This window comes from Cryptosporidium ubiquitum, assembly GCF_001865345.1.
Source record: "Cryptosporidium ubiquitum isolate 39726 chromosome Unknown contig_11, whole genome shotgun sequence".
NCBI lineage: Eukaryota > Apicomplexa > Conoidasida > Eucoccidiorida > Cryptosporidiidae > Cryptosporidium > Cryptosporidium ubiquitum.
In genome coordinates, this window is record NW_021639812.1 from 509,899 (window position 1) to 530,569 (window position 20,671).

The following is a 20,671-nucleotide window of genomic DNA, read 5'->3' on the forward strand; positions in this document are numbered from 1 at the left end:
ACTCAAAACTTAAGAGTGCCATCATTGATTTTTTTTTGTCTATTTTATTTACTTGTATTTTATTTATTTTTAATTCATTTGCATGCTTATTTGCATTATATGGCGCTAACATTGATAATTATTTGACACGAGATATAGGTCTCCAAAAACTTTGAATAACTTTTGATTTACTTGATAATGTGTAATTATGTTTAAACAATAATTTATATACGATATAGAGTTAATAAAATAAGATGTTCTTGTCAAAAAGATGCAATGGAAGTCCCAAAAATATTGAGTTCGAAAATTACTCTCAAAACAACAGATCCAGTCCAATGAAAAAAATTTTTTGTAATCAAACCACAGCTTTATTCATGAATACGGTATCTCAGCTGTTAATTATTGATATTATTTTTATTATATTTAATATTTATATCAACAAATATATATTATCTTATATTAATCACATTTTTATTTTGGTAATTAATTTTGCAATAACTTATACTTCTCTAGTAATTTCACGAAGATTAGACATTTATTCCTCTGAACTTGTTTCAAATTTTGAGAAAAAAATAAATTTAAATATAACAGATGAAATTTCAAATTGCGAATTATTAAATCTTGAGATTCAATGTTTAGATTCCTTTCGCTTAATAAAAAATGGTATAATTTCTATTGTTTGTTTATTGTTTTATCCTATTAGATTTGGTATATTTGGGTATATTTTTTTTAACAATAACTGGAAAATATTTTTATTTGTGAGTAAAGTCATCGAATTATTAATTTTCACTGCGATTTTCGAATTTTTGAGAATTAAATTATTAATTATTCCAGAGCAAAAGTCAATTTTAATAAATATTAGTAATTACTTTGATAATTTAAAAACATTATTATTATTAAGAAATCATCGAGAAAATTACTTAAATTCATCAAAGACTATTAATTTTAAAAAGAAATTATTAAACTACATACTTGCAATATTTCAAAGCATATATATTATATACTTTGTTTTTGGAATACTGCAATGCCTCAATGAAAATTCACATAAATTTGAATTCTCCCAAATATATGTTTTCAATTATTGGTTCGCAATTTATCTAATTTATTCCGTAAAGTACATTAATTCCTGTATCCTTTTAGTTATAAATTGCAATCATGTTGTTACTCTCCTTCGAACAACGAAAAATGTGAAATTATATCATGATTATTCATCGCAAAACATAGTTTACTCTAACAATATAAATTCTGAAATACCCAATAAAAACCAAGACTCAGAACTTTTAAATGAAATCAAAGATTCCAGTAACAAGTTTGAAATGCAAAAAAATGGTTTCATTCCCCACGATAGGCATTTATTAGTCAACAATATTCACGATAACCATCTAAACAAATATCTTACAAATTACTCAACTTCAGAAATAGTTGCTGATATAGATTATGTTAAATTAAATGGGTATAATTCTGATGAAAAAAATAATACGGTTTCAGACAAAGATAAATCAAACTCCCAAAGTTCAAATGATACTTTATTTAATCCAGTAATTATCTCTTACAAAAACCTGTATTTGTCACTTCCTCACGAAAACAAATATGAGAAACAAATTCAAAATTCTAGCAACCTATTTAAATATTTGTCAAATTTATGTTTGAAAAAAACTAAGAAACAAAACAATTTTTGCTCGAATTACGATGATAACGATCTGGATTTGATTAATAATGAATTAATGGAAAGTAAATTTTATCTAAACGACATTAATTTATCCATAAAAATTAAGGAAATCATTATTATATTTGGATCTAGTAATAAAGATAAAGAATTATTGACAAAGTATATTTCTGGATTTCCTGGTATAAATAGTAATGAACAATTTGAATACTATTCAACAGATCTTTTCAAATTTGATGTTCATTTAATTAATAAAAATATGCTTGAGTTCGTTTCGAATTTTTATGAATTCCAAAAATCAGAATTTACAATAGATCCATTTGATTTTATATTATCTGGAAACTCATTTAATAAAAAAATTTTTGAATTGGTATATAATTCATTATTATCTGAATATTTCGACAAGAGTGAATTTATGTATGAAAATAATGAAACAAATAGAGACTATATTTATCCAAAAGTTGAGGGTATCCAACAATTTGTCGAAGCAAAAATATTTTTGCAACTCTCTCAATTTTTTTATAATATTTTAATTTCACTTGATGATTATTCATCAGCAATAGTTATTATAGATGGTATTTTTGAATTATTACTTCCAAGAACTTACATTAAATTCATGGAAAAAATATCGCCCAATAATTCTGTGTTCTCAGAGTTCAATATTTCCTTCATTATTACTACAAACAATGATTCATTCTCATATTTATCTTATTTATATAACGATAACTCATTCGTTAAGTTGGCTATAGTCAATGGAAAAGGATTAAATTTTATTAACAATGATAAATTGAATAGTTTGGAACTTAAAGAAAGATCTTTCGGAAACTTACCGTCTATAGATAATACAATAAATGAAGTTTTTAATACTAACTTTAACAATAATAGTCTTTATTCTTGTTCCAAAAACATATATTCTATCAGTGGATTATATTTCAAACAATTTGAATCTGACAACTTTTATTCGAACAAACTATTACTCTTTGTCTTCTTTATTGGATTAATTTCATTCATGATAAAAATTATAATGTTTTCGAATCAGTACTTAATAAAGAGTCAAGGCATTTTTAACCATATTTATGATTTTTTTGTGTTTGAGATTTTATCTTTTTGCCCTCTATCTTCATCAGTTGGTACTTCAACTTATTCAAATAGTTTATCAAGCATATTTATAGGATACGTCACAATTTCATCATTTTTTCTTAACATTCATAATACTACTCTGTTTTCAGAAATAAATTCTCTAAAAAATGACCAAGGAACTTCCGCTTATGGGAAAGTTTTTAGTTCTGAAGAGCTTCTCAAATTTTCAAGAGTTAAACCAGAAAAAAATTACAAATCTTTATATTTTGTTAAATTTAAAGGAAAGCAAATGCTTAAGACAACTTCATCATTCTACAGGGATCATTTTTTTGGCTCAGAAATAATAAATATACCTGGTATCAGTTCTACTGGATTTAAAAATGCTTTGATTTCGACAAAATTAATTCAAAATATATTGGCTCAGAAATTAAAAAAGGAATCTAATAGTAAATTTTTACCAAAATATAAACAATTTTTTATGGGACAAAAAAATAAATTAAAATTTAACAAAAATATAATATTAATAATAATAGTGTTCTCTATAATAAACATTATTTCAAAGATTTTTATTTATATATCAATTTTTGGTTTCTCATTTATTAATACTAATTCAATGTACAATTATAATTGTTTTAATGAATTTTTGAGAATTATTTCATATTCAAATGATCCTATTTCAGTTATTAATGATATTGAGTTGAGGAAAAATAGATATTTTTTGTACTTATTTAAAGAAATATATATTAAAAGAAGTAAAATTACAATGTATTATTTTACTTTAATCCATTTTCTTAATTTATTATTTTTTTTTGGAATTTCAAATGATATTTATTCTACAAATGGCATTGAAATTTTAATGAACAAAAATTTACTTTTTATTACCATATTCTTTCCTATACTATATTATATTATTAAATGCTTAAGCTTTAATAGAAAAAAAATTAAACTTCCGATTATTAAATGCAATTCATTCGACTATTTTTATTATTTAAATAAAAGCAATTCTTTTTCATGGTTCAAACATCAAACATCTAAATTATTAAGGATCAAGGCAGAGAGTTCAAAGGAATTTTTGGGTTTTAAATTGAATTTTCTACTGATTTCGTTAATATTATCAACTGCAACTTCATACTTGTATTTTTTGTTCAATTATAAAAAAAAAGAAAATAATCAACAACTGATAATGGATTCGATACTTTTTTTACCAATAATATTTTTTTTAATTCAGTCTGTGCATTTTCATGTCATTAAAACATCAAAAACCAATGTTTCTCATAGTTTGAATTTTTATGGTTATCTAAGGCATTTAAAAACATCTATATACAAAGCTTATTACTTCCCGACCTATATGAAGATATCAGGTAATTCAACATCTCCAAAAACTAATAAAAGTTTTTCGCCGGATAATAAAGAGAGGATTCAAAATGAAGATGGGTATGAGCTTTCAACCCCAATATCAAGAGCTTCTCGGAAAACTGACCCAATACTTTCTGTTAATTCTCTGCCTGTTAAGTTGAACTCTAATATAATGTTCAGCCTAATTAATCCTCTTTTATTTCTGGATAATTCTTTAACATTTGAATTAGGAAATTCTCTTCTTTTGCCAATTAAGGAACTGAAAACAGTTAACATTAATAATTTGGATAGAATTGCAATAGTTTCCAACCATAATCTTATTCCATCATTTTGGAGAATTGATATGGTTTTAGATCCAAAAAGTATATATATTAACGATAATAAACAACTTATATATACTTTGGAATTGTTAAATATATTTCCTAAAAATTATAAAAATATTCGTCCAGAAGTAATTTTAAGTCTGTCGATACAGGAATATTTGGAATTAATTAATTTTCAAGTTGACGACAATATTTTCACAAATGAGATAAAGACTACTAATATTGAGTATGGTATTGGAATGTCAAAATCGAGTAAATTAAAAGAACAAAAAAATTTAAAAAAAAATTCACTACTTAATGTAATTTACATTAAAAAATTACTACTTTTTGGCCACTTTACACTTTATTCTATGTACTATAAAGAGCTAATTTTACATTTAGATTATGAGATGGATCTAAATTTTTGGATTTCTTTGGTTAAGCAATTTTTTGACAACAAAACGTCTTCGATCAAGAATATTGTTATTATTTCATCAGATACAAGTTTATTTAAAGTTGATAATGCTTAGGCCGAATGATATGATAAAGAAAAGCAAATTTTTTCTTAAAAAGTTATATTTTTTCGTTTTTTAATTTAACTAAATATTAAAACATGTTATTAATTACCAGAAACAGAAATGATTAATATAATAAAAGCTGAACATTTGCTTTTATTAAATTCTTTTGCGCCAATTATGAAACAAAAATCAATTTATTTCCAGATTAACGGAATATTTAAACAATACAAATAATGAAATTGAATTTATACAAATTTAATTATGGATATTGAGACAAATAAATTTGATAAAATCAGACGACAGATTGAATTCTACTTCAGCGATCCTAACATCAGGCATGATAAATTTTTTAGAAAAAAACTTATGGAATACAGATATTTACATGACTTTGGAATTCCAATTTCTATAATTTCTAAATTTAACAAGATAGTTGAACTCGATGTAAGCAAAAATCTAGGTATTTCATTTGTATTGGCTAAACATACTTTTTAGGCCTCTGTGCAAGATGTTATTAATTCTCTTTCTTCCTCGAAAGTTGTGTATGTTAATATCGAAACTCTTACTATTCACCGCTTTAAACCGATTGATGTTGATTTATTTGGAATTGTTCCTTACGATCAAATGCTTTTTATTAAGGGAATACCAAAAAAATGGGACCATAATAATGTTAAGTCACTTTTGGGGAGATTTGGCAAAGTATCGGTTGTAAAATTACCAAAAATTAATAAATCTAATATCAGGAGGTTAGTTTATTTTTAAATAAACCCAACATTGTAATATAGAATTCTGAGATGCATAAATTGCAGTACATTGTTTTAACTATTTGTATTTTTTGCATTCTCCATACAATAAACATTTTCAACATTTTTATTATCATGTTTAGGCACTATGGATTTGTTGAAATGGAGACACCTCAGCAAGCCAAAAATGCTATTGAAAATTACAAGGAGGTTTTCCCATTCTCGAAAATTATGGTACTACCTTGGTCGAACTGGGTCTCAAAAAAAAATGCATTTAGGGAAAAATCTAGAAGAAACTCAACTTGAAAATTCGAGTTTAATTACATCGAAACTAATGACACAAAGCCTTAATCTTAATAATCTGGCAATAAAAATCTAAACGGTCTTTATTGCCTTATTCTACTCGGGTGTAATCGTTATTTAGAGCCAGTTAGTTAATTCGCAATAAAAAATTAGAGAAAATGATAAATTATAATAGAAGCGACTGCAAAATAGATATTCCAACACTACGTTTATGATTCGAAGATTTTAAAAAACATCTCGACTAATTAATATTAAAATTATATAAATTTATCCCCACTCATTAGAACCCCATGAATTCCACCATTTCTTCCTGACATTCTGGTAGTGACTTGGGGAAGCGTGGCTTTCCCCATTTTCTGTGTTTCTAATAGTTCTCAAATTACTTATCATATATCTTGTTAGCTCTTTAAGTGAATCCCTTGTATATCCTGTGTAGTACTCGACTGCAGGCGCCCAACTTTCTTCAACGCCTTCTATTTTGTGTGCCAACATTAAGCATGCACACGCCAGCTTTGAGGCGCAGACTCCCATCATCGCAGGTTCATGGATAGCTAGATGAGAAAGATAAATAGATAGGCTTTCAACTCTAGTAGCTTTATTGCCAGTATACTGATCTTTAAATACTAGACAATACCGCTTAATATAGTCACTTGGTTTTGGAAATTCAATACTCCAGTCCAGAGCATCAAGTACAACACCTTCACAAAACAGTATTGCCGCAATATTAAGCCCACATTTTTCTGCCACATCACTCAACGCAGGCAGAGGGGGTATCTTTAAATTTTCACCTTGCACATACGCAGCTTCATACTTTAGCGCTATCCAGAAACATGTGGCACTCACAAGCGTCATCTCCGAAGCTCTCTGAAAATGTTTAAGTCCTAAAATACGATCTAACATAGAATTGGCAATAACAGTTACCTCATCAGGAACATTAAATGTAATCTGAAGGCCAAATAGCAGATTTACTCCACTCCTTTTCCATTCTAAGATTTGTTTTCCTACACTTGGTTGCGCAGAGACAACTTGTGATGCAGTGAACAATAATGACTCTTTTTTAGATTCGAGATCTCTCGATGTTTGATATATTGCTTCTGCGTATTCTGAAAAAAAAGAAGCGTCAGTATTATTCATATCCACACTAATAACCTTTTCCAATGTATTAGTATATTGTGCCCCAACAGTTTTCAACTGTTTTTCTGCGAATGTGTTAGGATTAATTGCATTTTCCTTATTGGTAGAATTTTCTTTACCATTGATTTTTTCATTATAAGACGAACCGGGAATTGTTCTAGAGCCTGATTTCACAGTATTTGAATTTTTGGAATTGGCATCCGCTAGTTTGCTTGAATGTTTTTGGTTACACATAGATGAGTTTGATATACTCATTACATTTCCTGTAGACGACGCCATACTTCTCGTTATCGGTTTATTTGTAGTAACACCTGCATTTTTGATATCTTGTGAATTCATGACTTGTAAATTACTTTGATTAGGCAATTTACGACAATTCTCACCATATAAAATTATGTTGTTACTAGAACTACTCGCATGACCTTGTATTACTTTGTTCAATCTTTCAGGCCTCATTATTCAAGAGTATAATAACCCCAATTAGGTGATATTGAGTACCCAAATACTAGTTCAAATTATGTAAAACAAACCAATATACGGATAAAGATATCTTCCTCTAACAAAACAATTTATTCAATTAAATCTCTTAACTCAATTTAAATAACAAGAGTAAACTATTCTTGTTGCTTGAACTAAAGATTTCCAATTATTCAGTGCCAATAAACCTTTATATTATAATCTCTTACACTACCTTTTCTTATACTATCGTACTTGCTGAATCAAAACTAAAGTTAACTATCGTATGAATCCACTTAATCTTACACAACTTGTTTCTTATTTAATTAGTAATATTTTGTCTCTTGAACTTTTCTTTCAATTATTATCAGTCACTTACCACAGATTATTCAATTGATTGCCATCTCTTCTTTTTACCTCCTCTTGATCTTTATAAATTTGACCAACTCTTGACCTAATCTACTCAACCTATAAACTGGTTTCAGCCACTATGAGATCAAAATCCTTTTACCCGTATATGATACATTACGCCAATAAACATGCGGACAGACGTGCCAATAAACCACACATTTTATTACAGACATAAACGCATGCAAGCAGACGTCATTGGGGATGGACGTGGAAAAGGAATATTACCTGCCTATTGGCGCGACAAGACGTATGACCCCACCTTATACAACAAATTAAATTGCGAATACTCTGAGTTGATTAATTCTAATGTATTGATAGTTTGAAAAATTTAAAATAAAGAATCTTCAAGTGCATTAGCAATACGATGTGTTGAAATGACGGTGTTGAGTTGATTCTTTTCTTTTGATTTGATAAGCTGATAGTGTATTATTTATATACTTTACCAAAACTAACTTGGAAAATTAAAGTATCATAGTTTCGATGGTAAAATCGAACAATTGAAAGCTAACTTAAATTCATGTCTTGATTTTTATTTCAAGTAGCTTTTAGATTGGAGTCACAACCTCTAGAGGGTTTTTTTTTCCGGAGTTATGAGCTCAAGTCTGCGGATTTTTTTTGAAATGTCGGGTTTATGTTGTCTTTAAGAGTTTTTTTGATTGTTCAAACCTCGAGATTACGATTGTTTTATTTGATCTAGTTTGTTAATTTCTTAGAATGTAATAGTTGCGGTTGAAAATTTTTCCATTAACACCTCAATTTCACCTGGTAGCGGCGTATACAAAAAAAACCTCAATGGATATTCTAGAAATATGAAAAAGAATTCGCCTGGAATTACGTTGAACAAGTCTAGAAATTTCACGAGCAACAAATCTTCGTCTCAAGGAACTCAAAACCAGGTTGATAAAACAGTTGTCAAAGGTATTGATTCTCAAGTTCAAACTAAAACATACGATCAAACATCAAAAAAAAATATTTCAGGTTATTCTGTTAATGATTATGAAACAAACATTGTTTCTCACTCTGATAATAACTCAGATAGCTCTAAAATAGTTTGTAGCAGTTCATTTCATTTACCATACGATTTAAAAGAAATTCCAGAACCAAAAATTAGAAATGAATTAGTAAGAAAAAAAATTTTAAAGTTGGAATCTTACTTATCTCTTTGTGAAGAATTTTATTTAGGTAATACTTCAAAGACAGAATCAGTTTCCGATATATTTCAATCACTGATTGTTTCTCATAATATTGACCCTGAAGAACAATACAATGCATTTTTGAAGAGACAGTCAAATAATAATGGCTACACGAAGTCAAGTACAAAAACAAACATAAAAAACTCCCATTTGCTTGAACCTATTACTAATGCAAAGAGTATCATATCTCCTTTACAATTACTTACACATCCATTTAGAAACAGAGAGGTAATTGATTTATGGGGTCCACACGAAGTAATTCTTTTTGAATGTGGAGTTTGTAAGTATGGTAAGGAATTCGACAAAATACAAAGAATAATCAAAACAAAGACCACAAAAGAAATAGTTGATTTTTATTATTGTATTTGGAAGAGAACAAGTAGATATAAAGCTTGGAAAAGTAATAGACAACTTTCCGAATACATTTTTTCCTAGCTATTTTTAATAAATTTGGTTTACGGGCGTATATTTCTAGTATTCAGATAAAAATATAGAGTCATTATTAGCAATGAAAGAGTTTTAGATTATAATTTATTTATTATTTAGATTTTATTTTTTTTTGTATTACATTTAGGATTATCTAAATATAGCGCCTTTATGCCAATAATTTAATCAGAAGTTCAAAAAACTCGACAAAATAATAAAGCTGATGGAAGCATGCTTGTTTGACGTTCAATCATTAGTAAAAGCGATTCAGAGCCTACAGTTAAGTAAGGCTAACAAAAAAAATGGAGAGGGGCAATTTTTGACATGCATAATTTCAGCACAGGGAATAAAATTGAGTAATAGTACTTTAAGTAAAGACGTTTATTGCTGCTCTTGGCTTAAAAAAGATGTTTTTAAAAAATATGTATATGCGGCAAATGGAACAAATTGTTTACGCTTTGAGATATGTTTAGGTACAATTTTAAATTGTATTCAAGTTTTTGGATTAGATGCCAAAATGGTTATACTAACTTTTGATAATGTTAGCTTACATTTAAGCATTACCGATGACGATGGCGCTGTAACTGATTGTAGCCTCTGTACTTATAATATATCTGATGAAACTGAGGAATTGCATTATTTGAACTTTTTAGATTATAGAAATGCTGCAATTTTAGAATTGGATTATGTGATAATGTTCCCAATCATATTAAAGGAACTATTAAAAGATCTTTGTGATGTCGGAAGGCCTGAGAGCAAGGTAAGTTTATTGATTAATTTTTAATTCTATTTAACATTTTTATTAGATAAAGATTGCATTTTATCCTCAGAATCAAGCAAAGCCTTGTATTCTATCTTTCTCGTGCTCTGTTGAAGGCGAAGAGTGTATATGGGAATTTTCAGATGATCATAATGTTTTTGCTGGGTGTAAAATTCTTCAAAATAATTATTACTTTTATTCTCTTAGGTCATTATCTCAGCTTGAAAAGTCTCTAAGCGTTTGCTCGCTTTTAAGAATTAAGGTCGGAAACAATGGTTTATTGTATTTGCAGATGGTAATTAAAAATGATCCAAACAGTACGATTAAAGGAAGCATTTACAATTTAAGTACAGAAGAATGCAATTCAGAATCTGAAGATAAAATTAGTCAGCAAGTATTCAATACTGAGTTTATTATTTCTCCTATAAACTGTTCGATATGAGATAATAGTTGCCGGGTTCAACAGTAGTGGCTTTAGACTATAAATTTGCATCATTATGATTAACAACAGACATGCACAAAATGTTAATTTCTCCATTTATACGGAATATTAATAAATACAAATCATTAACAGAGTTTTTGTTTTCGTCATTAAAACGAGGTTTATAATTAATTGAAACCGGAGAGTTTTCAACACCTTTTAAGTGGATTAAACTCCACAAATATGTCCCAGTTGCAACTTGACTTGTAGCAAACCAAATAAGTCTCTGTAGTATCGTTGGCCTTAGTAAACCATCTAGTTTAATAATTTCTTTTGGAGCTTCTTTAAATGAAACAAATTTCAATATATTACACACCTCAGAAATATCAAATATATCAGTATTAGAAGATTGTTCAAATCTTGAATCCCAACAATAAAGCGGGTTAATTAGTCTTAGATGATCAGAAAACAAGTTTTGATGAATCAATATATCAAAGTATTCGATTATCTGCTCAAAAATCTTAGTGTTAGATATTTTAGCATTAAGTGAAATTTGCATTAGTGATGCTACAATGTTCAAATCAATGAAAATTAACATTTCTGACAAATACTTATTATTTGTTTCGTTGCTTTCAAAAACAATATTTAAGCTTTTGCTATTATAACCTTTGCCTTCTATTAACTTTTTATCAATTTGTTCTGTAATCAATTTAACATTGATCGGTGTGATTTTTGCATTTGGGGAGCCGTTTAAGCACAAAATAGTTTCAAGATTTTTTAAAAGTTGAGTTTCACTTTCAAAATCGAATAAATTTTCTTTATCAAAGTAGCACAAAAAACCCGTTTTTGTGAAAAATGAGGGACCAAATTGCTTTTGTAATGAAAGATAAAATGGATTATTTCCTAATCCTTTGGTATCATATGAAAAGCTTTTGCATGATGGCTCAGTAGGTGGATTTTTAGATTCTTGTATCGCGCTACAATAACAGTAATCCTTCATAGTTATATTTCTAACAGTACAAAAAATACATCTATATTTATCATTTTTCTTATAATTATTTGGGTGAATTATGTTTTTGGAATCATTAAGTAATGGATTAAAAAAAAATGGATAAAGTTCAGTGTGGGCATTTGGTACCTCATCTATTACTGAACTAAAGTATTCTTCATAAAGATTATTTCCTTGGAAATTATCGTGAAGCTTAGCCAGTTTCTCAGATTTATCGTTCCAATATGACTTGTCATTCAACTCGATTTTGTGAAATGAAAAATAGTTCGTTTTTTTCATATGCGGTGGTTGTTTCATAAACTTATCAACGTTTATCACATTTCTAAATAGTGTATTTGGTGTTCTAATAATCGCTAGCAACTCAGATATTTCTTCATTGTGAGGCACTTTGGTTTGTTTGTGAAAAACAGAAAATGTACAGTTAGAATCAATTAGCAAGTTAGGGAGTGAAATAAATGCAGCGTTATTGTTAACAATTGACTCTTGAATAAATGGAATTGATATAATGCTGTTGGGGAAAATATTCTCAAATAAATAAAATTTTGATCCAACTATGTGTTGCAAAAGCGGTTCTTCCATATCAACATTTTCACAATTTGGTCTAATCCAGGTAAATTGTTCGACAAATGGATGCTGTATTATTGCATTTGTAATTTCTTGGTCAAATATGTTGTACCATAATTCAATAGGAGCATTTTTAATAATTGTTTTTATTCTTCCTTTTGAATTATGAGATCTGATTAAATGATTCATTCCTAAAAATAGTTCGAATATGAAATCTTAACTACTTACAGATAAATACAAATATTAACATTTATCATTAAATTTACTTGTGTATATCTGTTTTTATCTTTATATCTACATTTTTATAATTTTTAAACAAACGACTTTTTACCTCTTGCCGGTATACGTATTTTTGAGACATTTACAGTGCAGGCACAAGAAAAAAGTTTCTTAAAAAACTTTTTGTCAGGAATAACATATTTTTGAGTGAAAAAATCAAATTTTTTGAGTAGATCAAATAGAATATAAATTATATTTTAATACCACATGATGCAGTTTGAATGAATACTTATTTATTGTTAATATTTAGGACAAAATTGATGCAATCAACAAATAATTAAGTATATAAATGAGTGATTTAGACAGACAAATTGAGCAGTTAAGACGTTGTGAGCCGATCAAGGAATCTGAAGTAAAATTATTATGTATGAAGGCTAGAGAAATCCTTGTAGAGGAGGCAAATGTGCAGAGAATTGATACTCCAGTAACAATTTGTGGAGATATTCACGGCCAATTTTTTGATCTAATGGAGCTTTTTAAAATTGGTGGCGAACTTCCTGATACAAATTACTTATTTTTGGGTGATTTTGTTGACAGAGGATATTATAGTGTAGAAACTTTCTTGCTTCTTATTGCTCTTAAGGTCAGGTACCCAGATAGAATTATGCTTATTAGAGGGAACCATGAGACGCGACAAATTACACAAGTTTATGGATTTTATGATGAATGTCTTCGTAAATATGGGAGTGTAAATGTTTGGAGGTATTGCACAGAAATATTTGATTACCTTTCTCTTGCTTCATTGATTGAAGACCGAATTTTATGCGTCCATGGAGGACTGTCTCCTAGTATTACAACAATTGATGAAATACGGAGCCTAGATAGAAAGCAAGAAGTCCCTCATGATGGATCTATGTGCGATCTTCTTTGGTCCGACCCAGAAGAAATAAATGGATGGGGAATTAGCCCAAGAGGTGCTGGATATATTTTTGGGTCGGATGTAGTAAAAAGTTTCAATCATTGTAACGATATTGAACTGATTACACGAGCTCATCAGCTTGCTATGGATGGTTATAAGTGGTGGTTTGAGCAAAATCTAGTCACTGTTTGGAGTGCACCGAACTATTGTTACAGATGTGGGAATATTGCTACTGTAATGGAGTTAGATGAACAATTAAACTACCACTTTAAAACATTTGAGGCAGCTCCTGCTGAACAGAGAGGAATTCCTGCCAAAAGGCCTGCTCCCGACTATTTTATTTGATAATTCTCTATAATATAAGCATTTTTGGAAATTGACTCATAATTTTGTTAGGCGGAAATACAAGGTACTAATTTTATTAGCAATAAAAAACTAATTTAACGAGTTTATACTAATTTACCAATATGAGCGATTCAAGTAGCCTTATTATTACTTCATAGATTAGAAACATTATTCCGTTGTGGATACTAACTTTAGGAATATGCGTCATTATTCCTGGAAAATAATGATCCCTGACAAAACTGATGAATTCTTTACGGCTTAGTTTTAATATATTGACTTCATATACATTTAGTTTTATATCTTCCAATTTGCTCATTTGCATTCTTGATCTAATAACTTGCAGGGGATATGTTAATGTCGATGCCAGTAACTTTGAAATGAATCCATTGAAGAAGAAATGCAAATTATTCAAACAAAGACACTTTGAAGCGCAGCTCATCGATTTAGTTCGCAGTATGTCGTAAATCACAAGTTGTATTAATGTATGCGGAATCAAAAGTAAAGATGGAATAAATCCGGAATATAAACCACATATTCCATTGCTTTGATAAATACTGTAAATACATTCAACTATTCCGTTTAATCCTGTAGAATATTGTCTCCAACCCTTTTTTTTAGTATTTAGTGATTGCATTTCTAATCTGGATTTAACTAGCCAAAGTGGATGAACTAATGCAGTGGAAAGTATGCTGGCAATGATTGTTGCGAATGAATTTGAAAACGGAGAAATATTTGTAGAATAAACATATTTTTGATTTTTAACTCTATAATTGAACGAAAAATACTTGCATTCTTCTATAGAATAGCGGATAAAATCAAAAAGGTATCTAAAAATAAACCAAGAAATTCCTGATGCAACTAACTGGCCATTTAATCCTCTATATAATCCAAAGACTCCTTCTGTATTAATTATGAAACTAATTGAAGATATTAGTGTTGAGTACGCGACAACTGCACCATCTGATGTTGCTGCCACTTGTTGTCTAGTCTTTACGACATCTAGTGGATGAAGTAGGAAAGAAGTTAAAATTGCAGATATGAGCGAGGAGGTTGCTGTTAACAGTAACTTATTTTTCTTCATAATTTAGTGCAATTCACCTAATGAAAAAAAAATTTTCAAGGGTTCTCCAAATCGCAAAATAAAATTTTGTGACATTCTAGTGATATTCAGTTAAATTTTAATTAGATTAATATTCTTTTTTCCTTGTTGGAAAAAAAATTAAATTCCAGAACTTGGACATGCGGTAAATATGAAAGTTATCAGACTATTTTTCAAACACGAGTTCTAATAAATCCTTTTGCAATACAATTTAATTAATTGTAATTTAACAAAATATAATCTTTAAGGTCCTTGTATGGACGAATTAAATTATTTGATTTTATGAAACTTTTGTGTTTCCAACTGAAGAGAATTATTACTATAATTACGCGCTTATTTTACTTTATTTTACAAATAAGTGAATACAGGGACCTTAATGAATTTACAGTTATGGGTTCGTAAGAGGATTTTCGTTCAAATATGGAAAAAATACCGTTAGAAATTCTTGCAACGGTTAGTAAATACTTACAGATAATAGACATTTTTAGTTTATTGCACCTAAATAGAAGTTTTAACTTTCTTTGGACGAGCTTTGAGTACTGGAGCATAGTTTGTGGGGGAAGAAAAAATTTTCTTGAGTTGCTTGCAAACGAATTTAATTGTGTTTTAGAGGATTTGAGATTATTTAATATGAATAAGAATAATCAGAACGACTTAGTTGAAAATGATAAAGATGAATATTTTGGATTTGATTTAAATACTCTTGCGGCTAATTTGCAAAACTTAAATAGTTTTAATCAGAACACTTACTGTACGAAATTTGCCGATAAGTCAGTAATATGGAAAATTTTTATCAGAAGAAAGTTACAAAGTTGGAACCTAATACAACTTATCTCTATTTTTCAGGATATCAATATTTACAAATGTGATAAAAAGATAATAGCTATTTTCTCCCCTTTAATAGCTGTAATATCAAACCATTTTTTGGAAATTTATGAACTTAGAAATTATAGTTATTCAGGGAAAATAAGTTCTAATACTGCTAATGAAAAGTTGATCTATACAAAAAAAAAATTGATCACGCGAATTAATCTTAACTTACTTGAAGACTCAAAGGATTCTTCATGCAACAATAATATTGCTTTAAAAGCAAGGACAACCAAAATAATAAAGTGGGCATTTTTCGATAAAAATACAATTTTTTGTGTTACAAAAGACTATGGGATCTATTTTTATGAAATTGACAATTTCTCTAAAAGAATAGTTCTAAAGAAACCTTCAGTAAACCATTCAAATCTGCCAAAAGTTATTATATTTGAAATATCCGGTAATCTGCTTGCAATTGGCTTAGAAGATGGAAGTTTAGATATTTGGAAGTTGTGCTCTGGATATAAGAATTCCAATTTTAGTGGGGAGAGGTGGCTTTTAGTGCATTATAGTACAATTCATTACGAGCATATATATTCTCGGAAAAGTTTGATTGATTTTATTGAAGAACTACCTTCACCGTTAACATGGGTCAATATATCTCATACTTGTAACATATTATTGGCAATTTATAAAGGGATTGTAAATGAAATTAGGATATTTTCAATTTATAATTTAGATTTAAATAATAAACCAATATTAATAAACAAAATTCCTCTGAATAGTGACATTCACATGTGCCAAATAGATCCGAAAGGAAGATTTATCATTTGTGTTGATTCAAATAAAGAAATTTACCCAAAAACTAGATTTTACTCTCTTTCATCCGGTAAGCTTCTTCTCATGCAAAATTTCAGAATTATTTGCCCATTATTTACCCCTTGCGGACATCTAATGATCGGCGCATATCGCGCACACTTAAACAATCCAATTGAGAAATCTTTGAATACAATTAAAAGTTTTAAAACAACCTCTAAATATATTAATGCTGAGTTTATGAATTGCTATTTTATCTCTATTTGGAGTATTCCATCTTTTAAAGAGATATATTCGTTTAATTGTGGAGAATCCGAACAAATTATTAATATTCGTTTTTCTAGAACTCGTGCCTCAACATCTATCGTTACAACAACGATAAATAGAAATAGCTCGGGTTATATTGGTGGGCCGATGGTCAAGACTTCTTCAAATATTTATTTTATTTCAAATGAAATTTTTACATGTATTAAACCATTAAACTTAACATACTTTTTTTGAAAGGCTTATGGAAATTTTTTATAACTATTTTTAGCAGAAAATGATAGAAATCGGCATTTAAGTGATTATGCCAACACTAAATAAATATGGCTAAAACAATGTAAGAGAGTAGCTTATATTTTGAAATTTTTAATCCGAAACATAACAAATACTATATAATATTCAAGTTATTTATGATTAACAAATAATAGGGTAATAAATTTGAGATCATTAGTGTAATACCGCATTTTCCCTTTTGGGGGTTCATGAAACATTTAGTAGGCCAAACCTAAATGTCAAATAAGAAATTCCATTTATCTATTGGAATTACTTAATTTATTGAAGTAAAATATTTAGTTATTCTATATATTCATGCACAGAGAAACAGATTAAAAAAAGATATAATTATTAAATGATAAGCCGTTATCAATAATAGAATATTTAATATTTAAGTAAAAACTACAGTAAAACAAGGTAAAAACTCTCTTGTGAATTCGTAATTCTTGATATTTTATTGTACAGTTATTCAGTATATTTCCGTTTATATTCCTTAACAAATCACACATACGCACACTAAGATGTGCACCTTAATTATTTGAATTATTGAATTTTGAAGATTAAAGACCGTAGCGAAATAGTTTAATGAAGATTATTTTAAAATTAGAGTTTTTAGAGAGTGTCTGAAAGCTTTATTATGTATTCTCAATAAATTCTTTCAATGAAAATAATTACTATTACGTTTTTATTAGCTTTGGCTCGGATGTTTGTCAGGTCCGGTTCAAAATTTGAAATCAGATCAAAGAATATTGCATTAATCAAGCTTAGAGGCTCTGCAGAAATGGGAGATTCACTGAAGGGTGGCCCTCACTATACAGGAATGATGATAGGAGGAAGGCATGTTGGGATTGAACATTCTTTGGATTTGGGCGATTTATCGCAAGTATATCGTTGCCTATTTTATTCAACGCATCCAGGGTCTTGTAATCCTTCAGGAACAGTAATAAATCCCTGCCATTTTTGTAGAACCGAGGTAGTTTATGCAGTCGCTTCCGCAAAATGTCCAGGAGATGAATCATTTCCCCCAAGTTTGGCTCCTTTGTATATGTGGGTTTTAAAGCCATATCACATTAGAAAAAGATTTGGGCATCAGTATCTATGTGCAGTGGAACCAAATCCTGCAGCTAAATACGCATCACGTCCTTCAAATGAGTCACCACTTTCGTCAAATGAAAATTCATATCCACTACCACCAGAAATTCCATTTTCGACATCAAATAATCATAATGAATCTTTAAGCGAGAGTACGTTGATGGTTATAATAGGATCCGGTGTCCTGCTTACTGTGTTACTCTGTGGAGTAGGGTTGTACATGGTTTAATTTCTTAATTATTATAGAAAACTAAAATTTTATATCGATATATTTATGTTTATCTCAAATAAATTAGTTTCAAAACTACTAAGAAACGACTATTTGTTACTTTAACTATGATCAATTCTAAATATTAAGTTTCAATCAGTCATAATGATAAGAAAAAGCACTTCTGTGTTCATATATGTGCAATTTGACAATATTACAACTATAATACTCAATTCAAATAACAAAATAGTAGCATATTTGTGAAACTCTTCAGAATGAATGTCTTACAGAAAAAAAGAAATCCGAGCAAAATGATAATCCCTCCTTTCTCTCCAAATAATATACAAAAGGCGGGCTAAGCCGAACGCGTTACCTATAAGGACTGTTTTTATGATTTATTTGCAAAAAAAAAAGAAATACAAGTCTATAGTTTAAATTGAAACCAGACATTTTTAATTGCAAATTTTTGATAATTAATTGGGATTGGCTCAAATTCCTTGAATTTAAAAGTTGAAAGTGTGTTAAAGATGAGATACTATTTGTTTTTTGGTATATTATTTTTTATTAAACAAGTTTATTTTTTGAATTGTTCCGGAACTTCAGAAACTTCAGAAACTCAGGAAGATGATCAGGCTCATTTGGTTATTATTGAAGGTCTAGCTGAATTGTTGAGACATAGACAAGATACAGGTTCTTATGTTGAATCTGAGCAAGAATCCTCAACTGACGTTAATCAATCAAATTCGGATATAGATTATTCAAATCTCCAGTTTGACGTAGTTTTGGTTGGTAACGATGGCCAACAAAGCTATGCGACATTAGATAACAATATTGTGAACCTGGCACCTGTAGCTAGTCAAGTTCAGGTTCCAACGCCAATGCCAATGCAAAGAATTAACCAAGGGATACAATTCGGCCATAGTGGAAGATTACAATGGATAGGTGGGCCTGTTAACTTTGATAATATGGTTGACTGCAAGTTCTACCGTCAAAATCCAGGGTTCTGTGTGCCTATGTCTTTATATACTCCTTGTTCACGATGTAAGGCACGTGTAAGAACTATTTTTAGAACTAGTTATAAGGTTAGATGCCCTGGTCAGGATTCATTCCCAGCACAGCTAAGGCCCTATTTTGCCTGGGTACCAACCAGCCATAGAAACCCAAAAAGAGAAAAAGGAATATTTTCTAGATGGAGACGTCAATTTATGTGCGTTGTAATGGCATTATCTGATATCCCAAGCGATGTTACCAGATTTTGGCAACATTCACAAATTTCTTTTGATTCCGCAGATGAGACGCCTCAGTATGTTCCTTTACTTCTTGGGCCATACGGGGATCAGTCTACTTCATTCGGGTATACTGCAGGCTCAAACTTCTTTGCTTCTGCTGGAGGCGGCTCTCGAAATGCAAATTATTATACTCGAAATCAAAATCTAGATGGAGTAAACTCCTAAGAAGTTGACTAAATTCTTCATCTGATATCATTCCTACGTTTAAAATAAAGTTCTCGCTAAAATAGGTAGTTAGATGGCTCTATAATTTTGAATTCTTTGTCACTTTTTTTTTTTTTATTATTGTCTATACTAATATTAATGAATAGTTGTTCCGCCAAGTCACTTTTTTGCGTTTCAAAGGTTTCGATGGTAAATCCTTTTGCTGAAGAAATGAGAGAGGATGATATGTTTTTATTCAATAATACATTGATACATAACCGTTCTAATGAGAGCAGTCAAGGTATTCTGATAGATAAAATAGAAAATGAAAAAGTCCAATTATTATCATGCGGTAAGTGCAATTTTTAAATAAATATTTCCATTTAATTTTCAATCAAGTAAAATCAATAATAGATGCCTATTGGGACTGCACAGATATAAGATTTACAGCTGATGCAGTTTTTGCTGTTGCTAAATTATCGTGTGATTTCATTGATAAAATAGTAAGTACAAAAATTTATTATGATCAACCTCACTATATAATTAAGATGTTATGCGCAATTAAATTATCCAATTCAAAAAATATGGGACAGAAACTTACATTTGATAGCATATTGTCCGTACTAGAGAATGACGATAGGAAACATAAAAGAGCACAGGACGTAATAAGGTCATATAGAAGGCATCATGAATTACTATTTGCATTTGAAGACAGAGAATATATTAAACATTCCAATAGAGATGCGATTAGAAATTAAACGTAGTTGTCTATTAATCTCCTAATGTATATTTTATTACTTGCCTTTAATTATTTTCTTTCATTTACATTAATTTGCATTATTCTTCGTACATTTAACCGGTTTTGCATAGACGTAAAA

General features: G+C 29.2%; 12 protein-coding genes across 12 annotated transcripts; 9 read left to right on the forward strand and 3 right to left on the reverse strand.

Annotated features, from left to right (window-relative positions):
• Nucleotides 1-233: 233 nt before the first annotated feature.
• cubi_00225 (uncharacterized protein) lies at nucleotides 234-4,913 on the forward strand (the record flags this gene model as incomplete). The annotated part of the gene is made up of 1 exon (XM_029017239.1): nucleotides 234-4,913. The coding sequence occupies one exon, from the start codon at nucleotides 234-236 to the stop codon at nucleotides 4,911-4,913; it is 4,680 nt and encodes a 1,559-aa protein (XP_028875818.1).
• Nucleotides 4,914-5,162: 249 nt separating this feature from the next.
• cubi_00226 (uncharacterized protein) lies at nucleotides 5,163-5,947 on the forward strand (the record flags this gene model as incomplete). The annotated part of the gene is made up of 3 exons (XM_029017240.1): nucleotides 5,163-5,342; nucleotides 5,394-5,644; nucleotides 5,785-5,947. 3 exons carry the CDS (start codon nucleotides 5,163-5,165, stop codon nucleotides 5,945-5,947), a joined length of 594 nt encoding a protein of 197 aa, XP_028875819.1.
• Nucleotides 5,948-6,211: 264 nt separating this feature from the next.
• On the reverse strand, nucleotides 6,212-7,534 carry cubi_00227 (cyclin; the record flags this gene model as incomplete). Its single annotated transcript, XM_029017241.1, has 1 exon — nucleotides 6,212-7,534. One exon carries the CDS (start codon nucleotides 7,532-7,534, stop codon nucleotides 6,212-6,214), a length of 1,323 nt encoding a protein of 440 aa, XP_028875820.1.
• A 1,220-nt stretch (nucleotides 7,535-8,754) lies between these two features.
• cubi_00228 (uncharacterized protein) lies at nucleotides 8,755-9,573 on the forward strand (the record flags this gene model as incomplete). Its single annotated transcript, XM_029017242.1, has 1 exon — nucleotides 8,755-9,573. The coding sequence occupies one exon, from the start codon at nucleotides 8,755-8,757 to the stop codon at nucleotides 9,571-9,573; it is 819 nt and encodes a 272-aa protein (XP_028875821.1).
• Nucleotides 9,574-9,787: 214 nt separating this feature from the next.
• On the forward strand, nucleotides 9,788-10,766 carry cubi_00229 (uncharacterized protein; the record flags this gene model as incomplete). Its single annotated transcript, XM_029017243.1, has 2 exons — nucleotides 9,788-10,324; nucleotides 10,371-10,766. 2 exons carry the CDS (start codon nucleotides 9,788-9,790, stop codon nucleotides 10,764-10,766), a joined length of 933 nt encoding a protein of 310 aa, XP_028875822.1.
• Nucleotides 10,767-10,803: 37 nt separating this feature from the next.
• cubi_00230 (uncharacterized protein) lies at nucleotides 10,804-12,507 on the reverse strand (the record flags this gene model as incomplete). The annotated part of the gene is made up of 1 exon (XM_029017244.1): nucleotides 10,804-12,507. One exon carries the CDS (start codon nucleotides 12,505-12,507, stop codon nucleotides 10,804-10,806), a length of 1,704 nt encoding a protein of 567 aa, XP_028875823.1.
• A 379-nt stretch (nucleotides 12,508-12,886) lies between these two features.
• Nucleotides 12,887-13,801, forward strand: cubi_00231 (protein phosphatase catalytic subunit; the record flags this gene model as incomplete). Its single annotated transcript, XM_029017245.1, has 1 exon — nucleotides 12,887-13,801. One exon carries the CDS (start codon nucleotides 12,887-12,889, stop codon nucleotides 13,799-13,801), a length of 915 nt encoding a protein of 304 aa, XP_028875824.1.
• Nucleotides 13,802-13,910: 109 nt separating this feature from the next.
• On the reverse strand, nucleotides 13,911-14,882 carry cubi_00232 (mitochondrial membrane associated flavin transporter; the record flags this gene model as incomplete). Its single annotated transcript, XM_029017246.1, has 1 exon — nucleotides 13,911-14,882. One exon carries the CDS (start codon nucleotides 14,880-14,882, stop codon nucleotides 13,911-13,913), a length of 972 nt encoding a protein of 323 aa, XP_028875825.1.
• Nucleotides 14,883-15,320: 438 nt separating this feature from the next.
• Nucleotides 15,321-17,024, forward strand: cubi_00233 (uncharacterized protein; the record flags this gene model as incomplete). Its single annotated transcript, XM_029017247.1, has 1 exon — nucleotides 15,321-17,024. One exon carries the CDS (start codon nucleotides 15,321-15,323, stop codon nucleotides 17,022-17,024), a length of 1,704 nt encoding a protein of 567 aa, XP_028875826.1.
• A 739-nt stretch (nucleotides 17,025-17,763) lies between these two features.
• On the forward strand, nucleotides 17,764-18,381 carry cubi_00234 (uncharacterized protein; the record flags this gene model as incomplete). The annotated part of the gene is made up of 1 exon (XM_029017248.1): nucleotides 17,764-18,381. The coding sequence occupies one exon, from the start codon at nucleotides 17,764-17,766 to the stop codon at nucleotides 18,379-18,381; it is 618 nt and encodes a 205-aa protein (XP_028875827.1).
• A 506-nt stretch (nucleotides 18,382-18,887) lies between these two features.
• Nucleotides 18,888-19,814, forward strand: cubi_00235 (uncharacterized protein; the record flags this gene model as incomplete). Its single annotated transcript, XM_029017249.1, has 1 exon — nucleotides 18,888-19,814. The coding sequence occupies one exon, from the start codon at nucleotides 18,888-18,890 to the stop codon at nucleotides 19,812-19,814; it is 927 nt and encodes a 308-aa protein (XP_028875828.1).
• Nucleotides 19,815-19,952: 138 nt separating this feature from the next.
• On the forward strand, nucleotides 19,953-20,551 carry cubi_00236 (uncharacterized protein; the record flags this gene model as incomplete). Its single annotated transcript, XM_029017250.1, has 2 exons — nucleotides 19,953-20,145; nucleotides 20,208-20,551. The coding sequence occupies 2 exons, from the start codon at nucleotides 19,953-19,955 to the stop codon at nucleotides 20,549-20,551; spliced, it is 537 nt and encodes a 178-aa protein (XP_028875829.1).
• Between the last annotated feature and the right edge of the window lie 120 nt (nucleotides 20,552-20,671).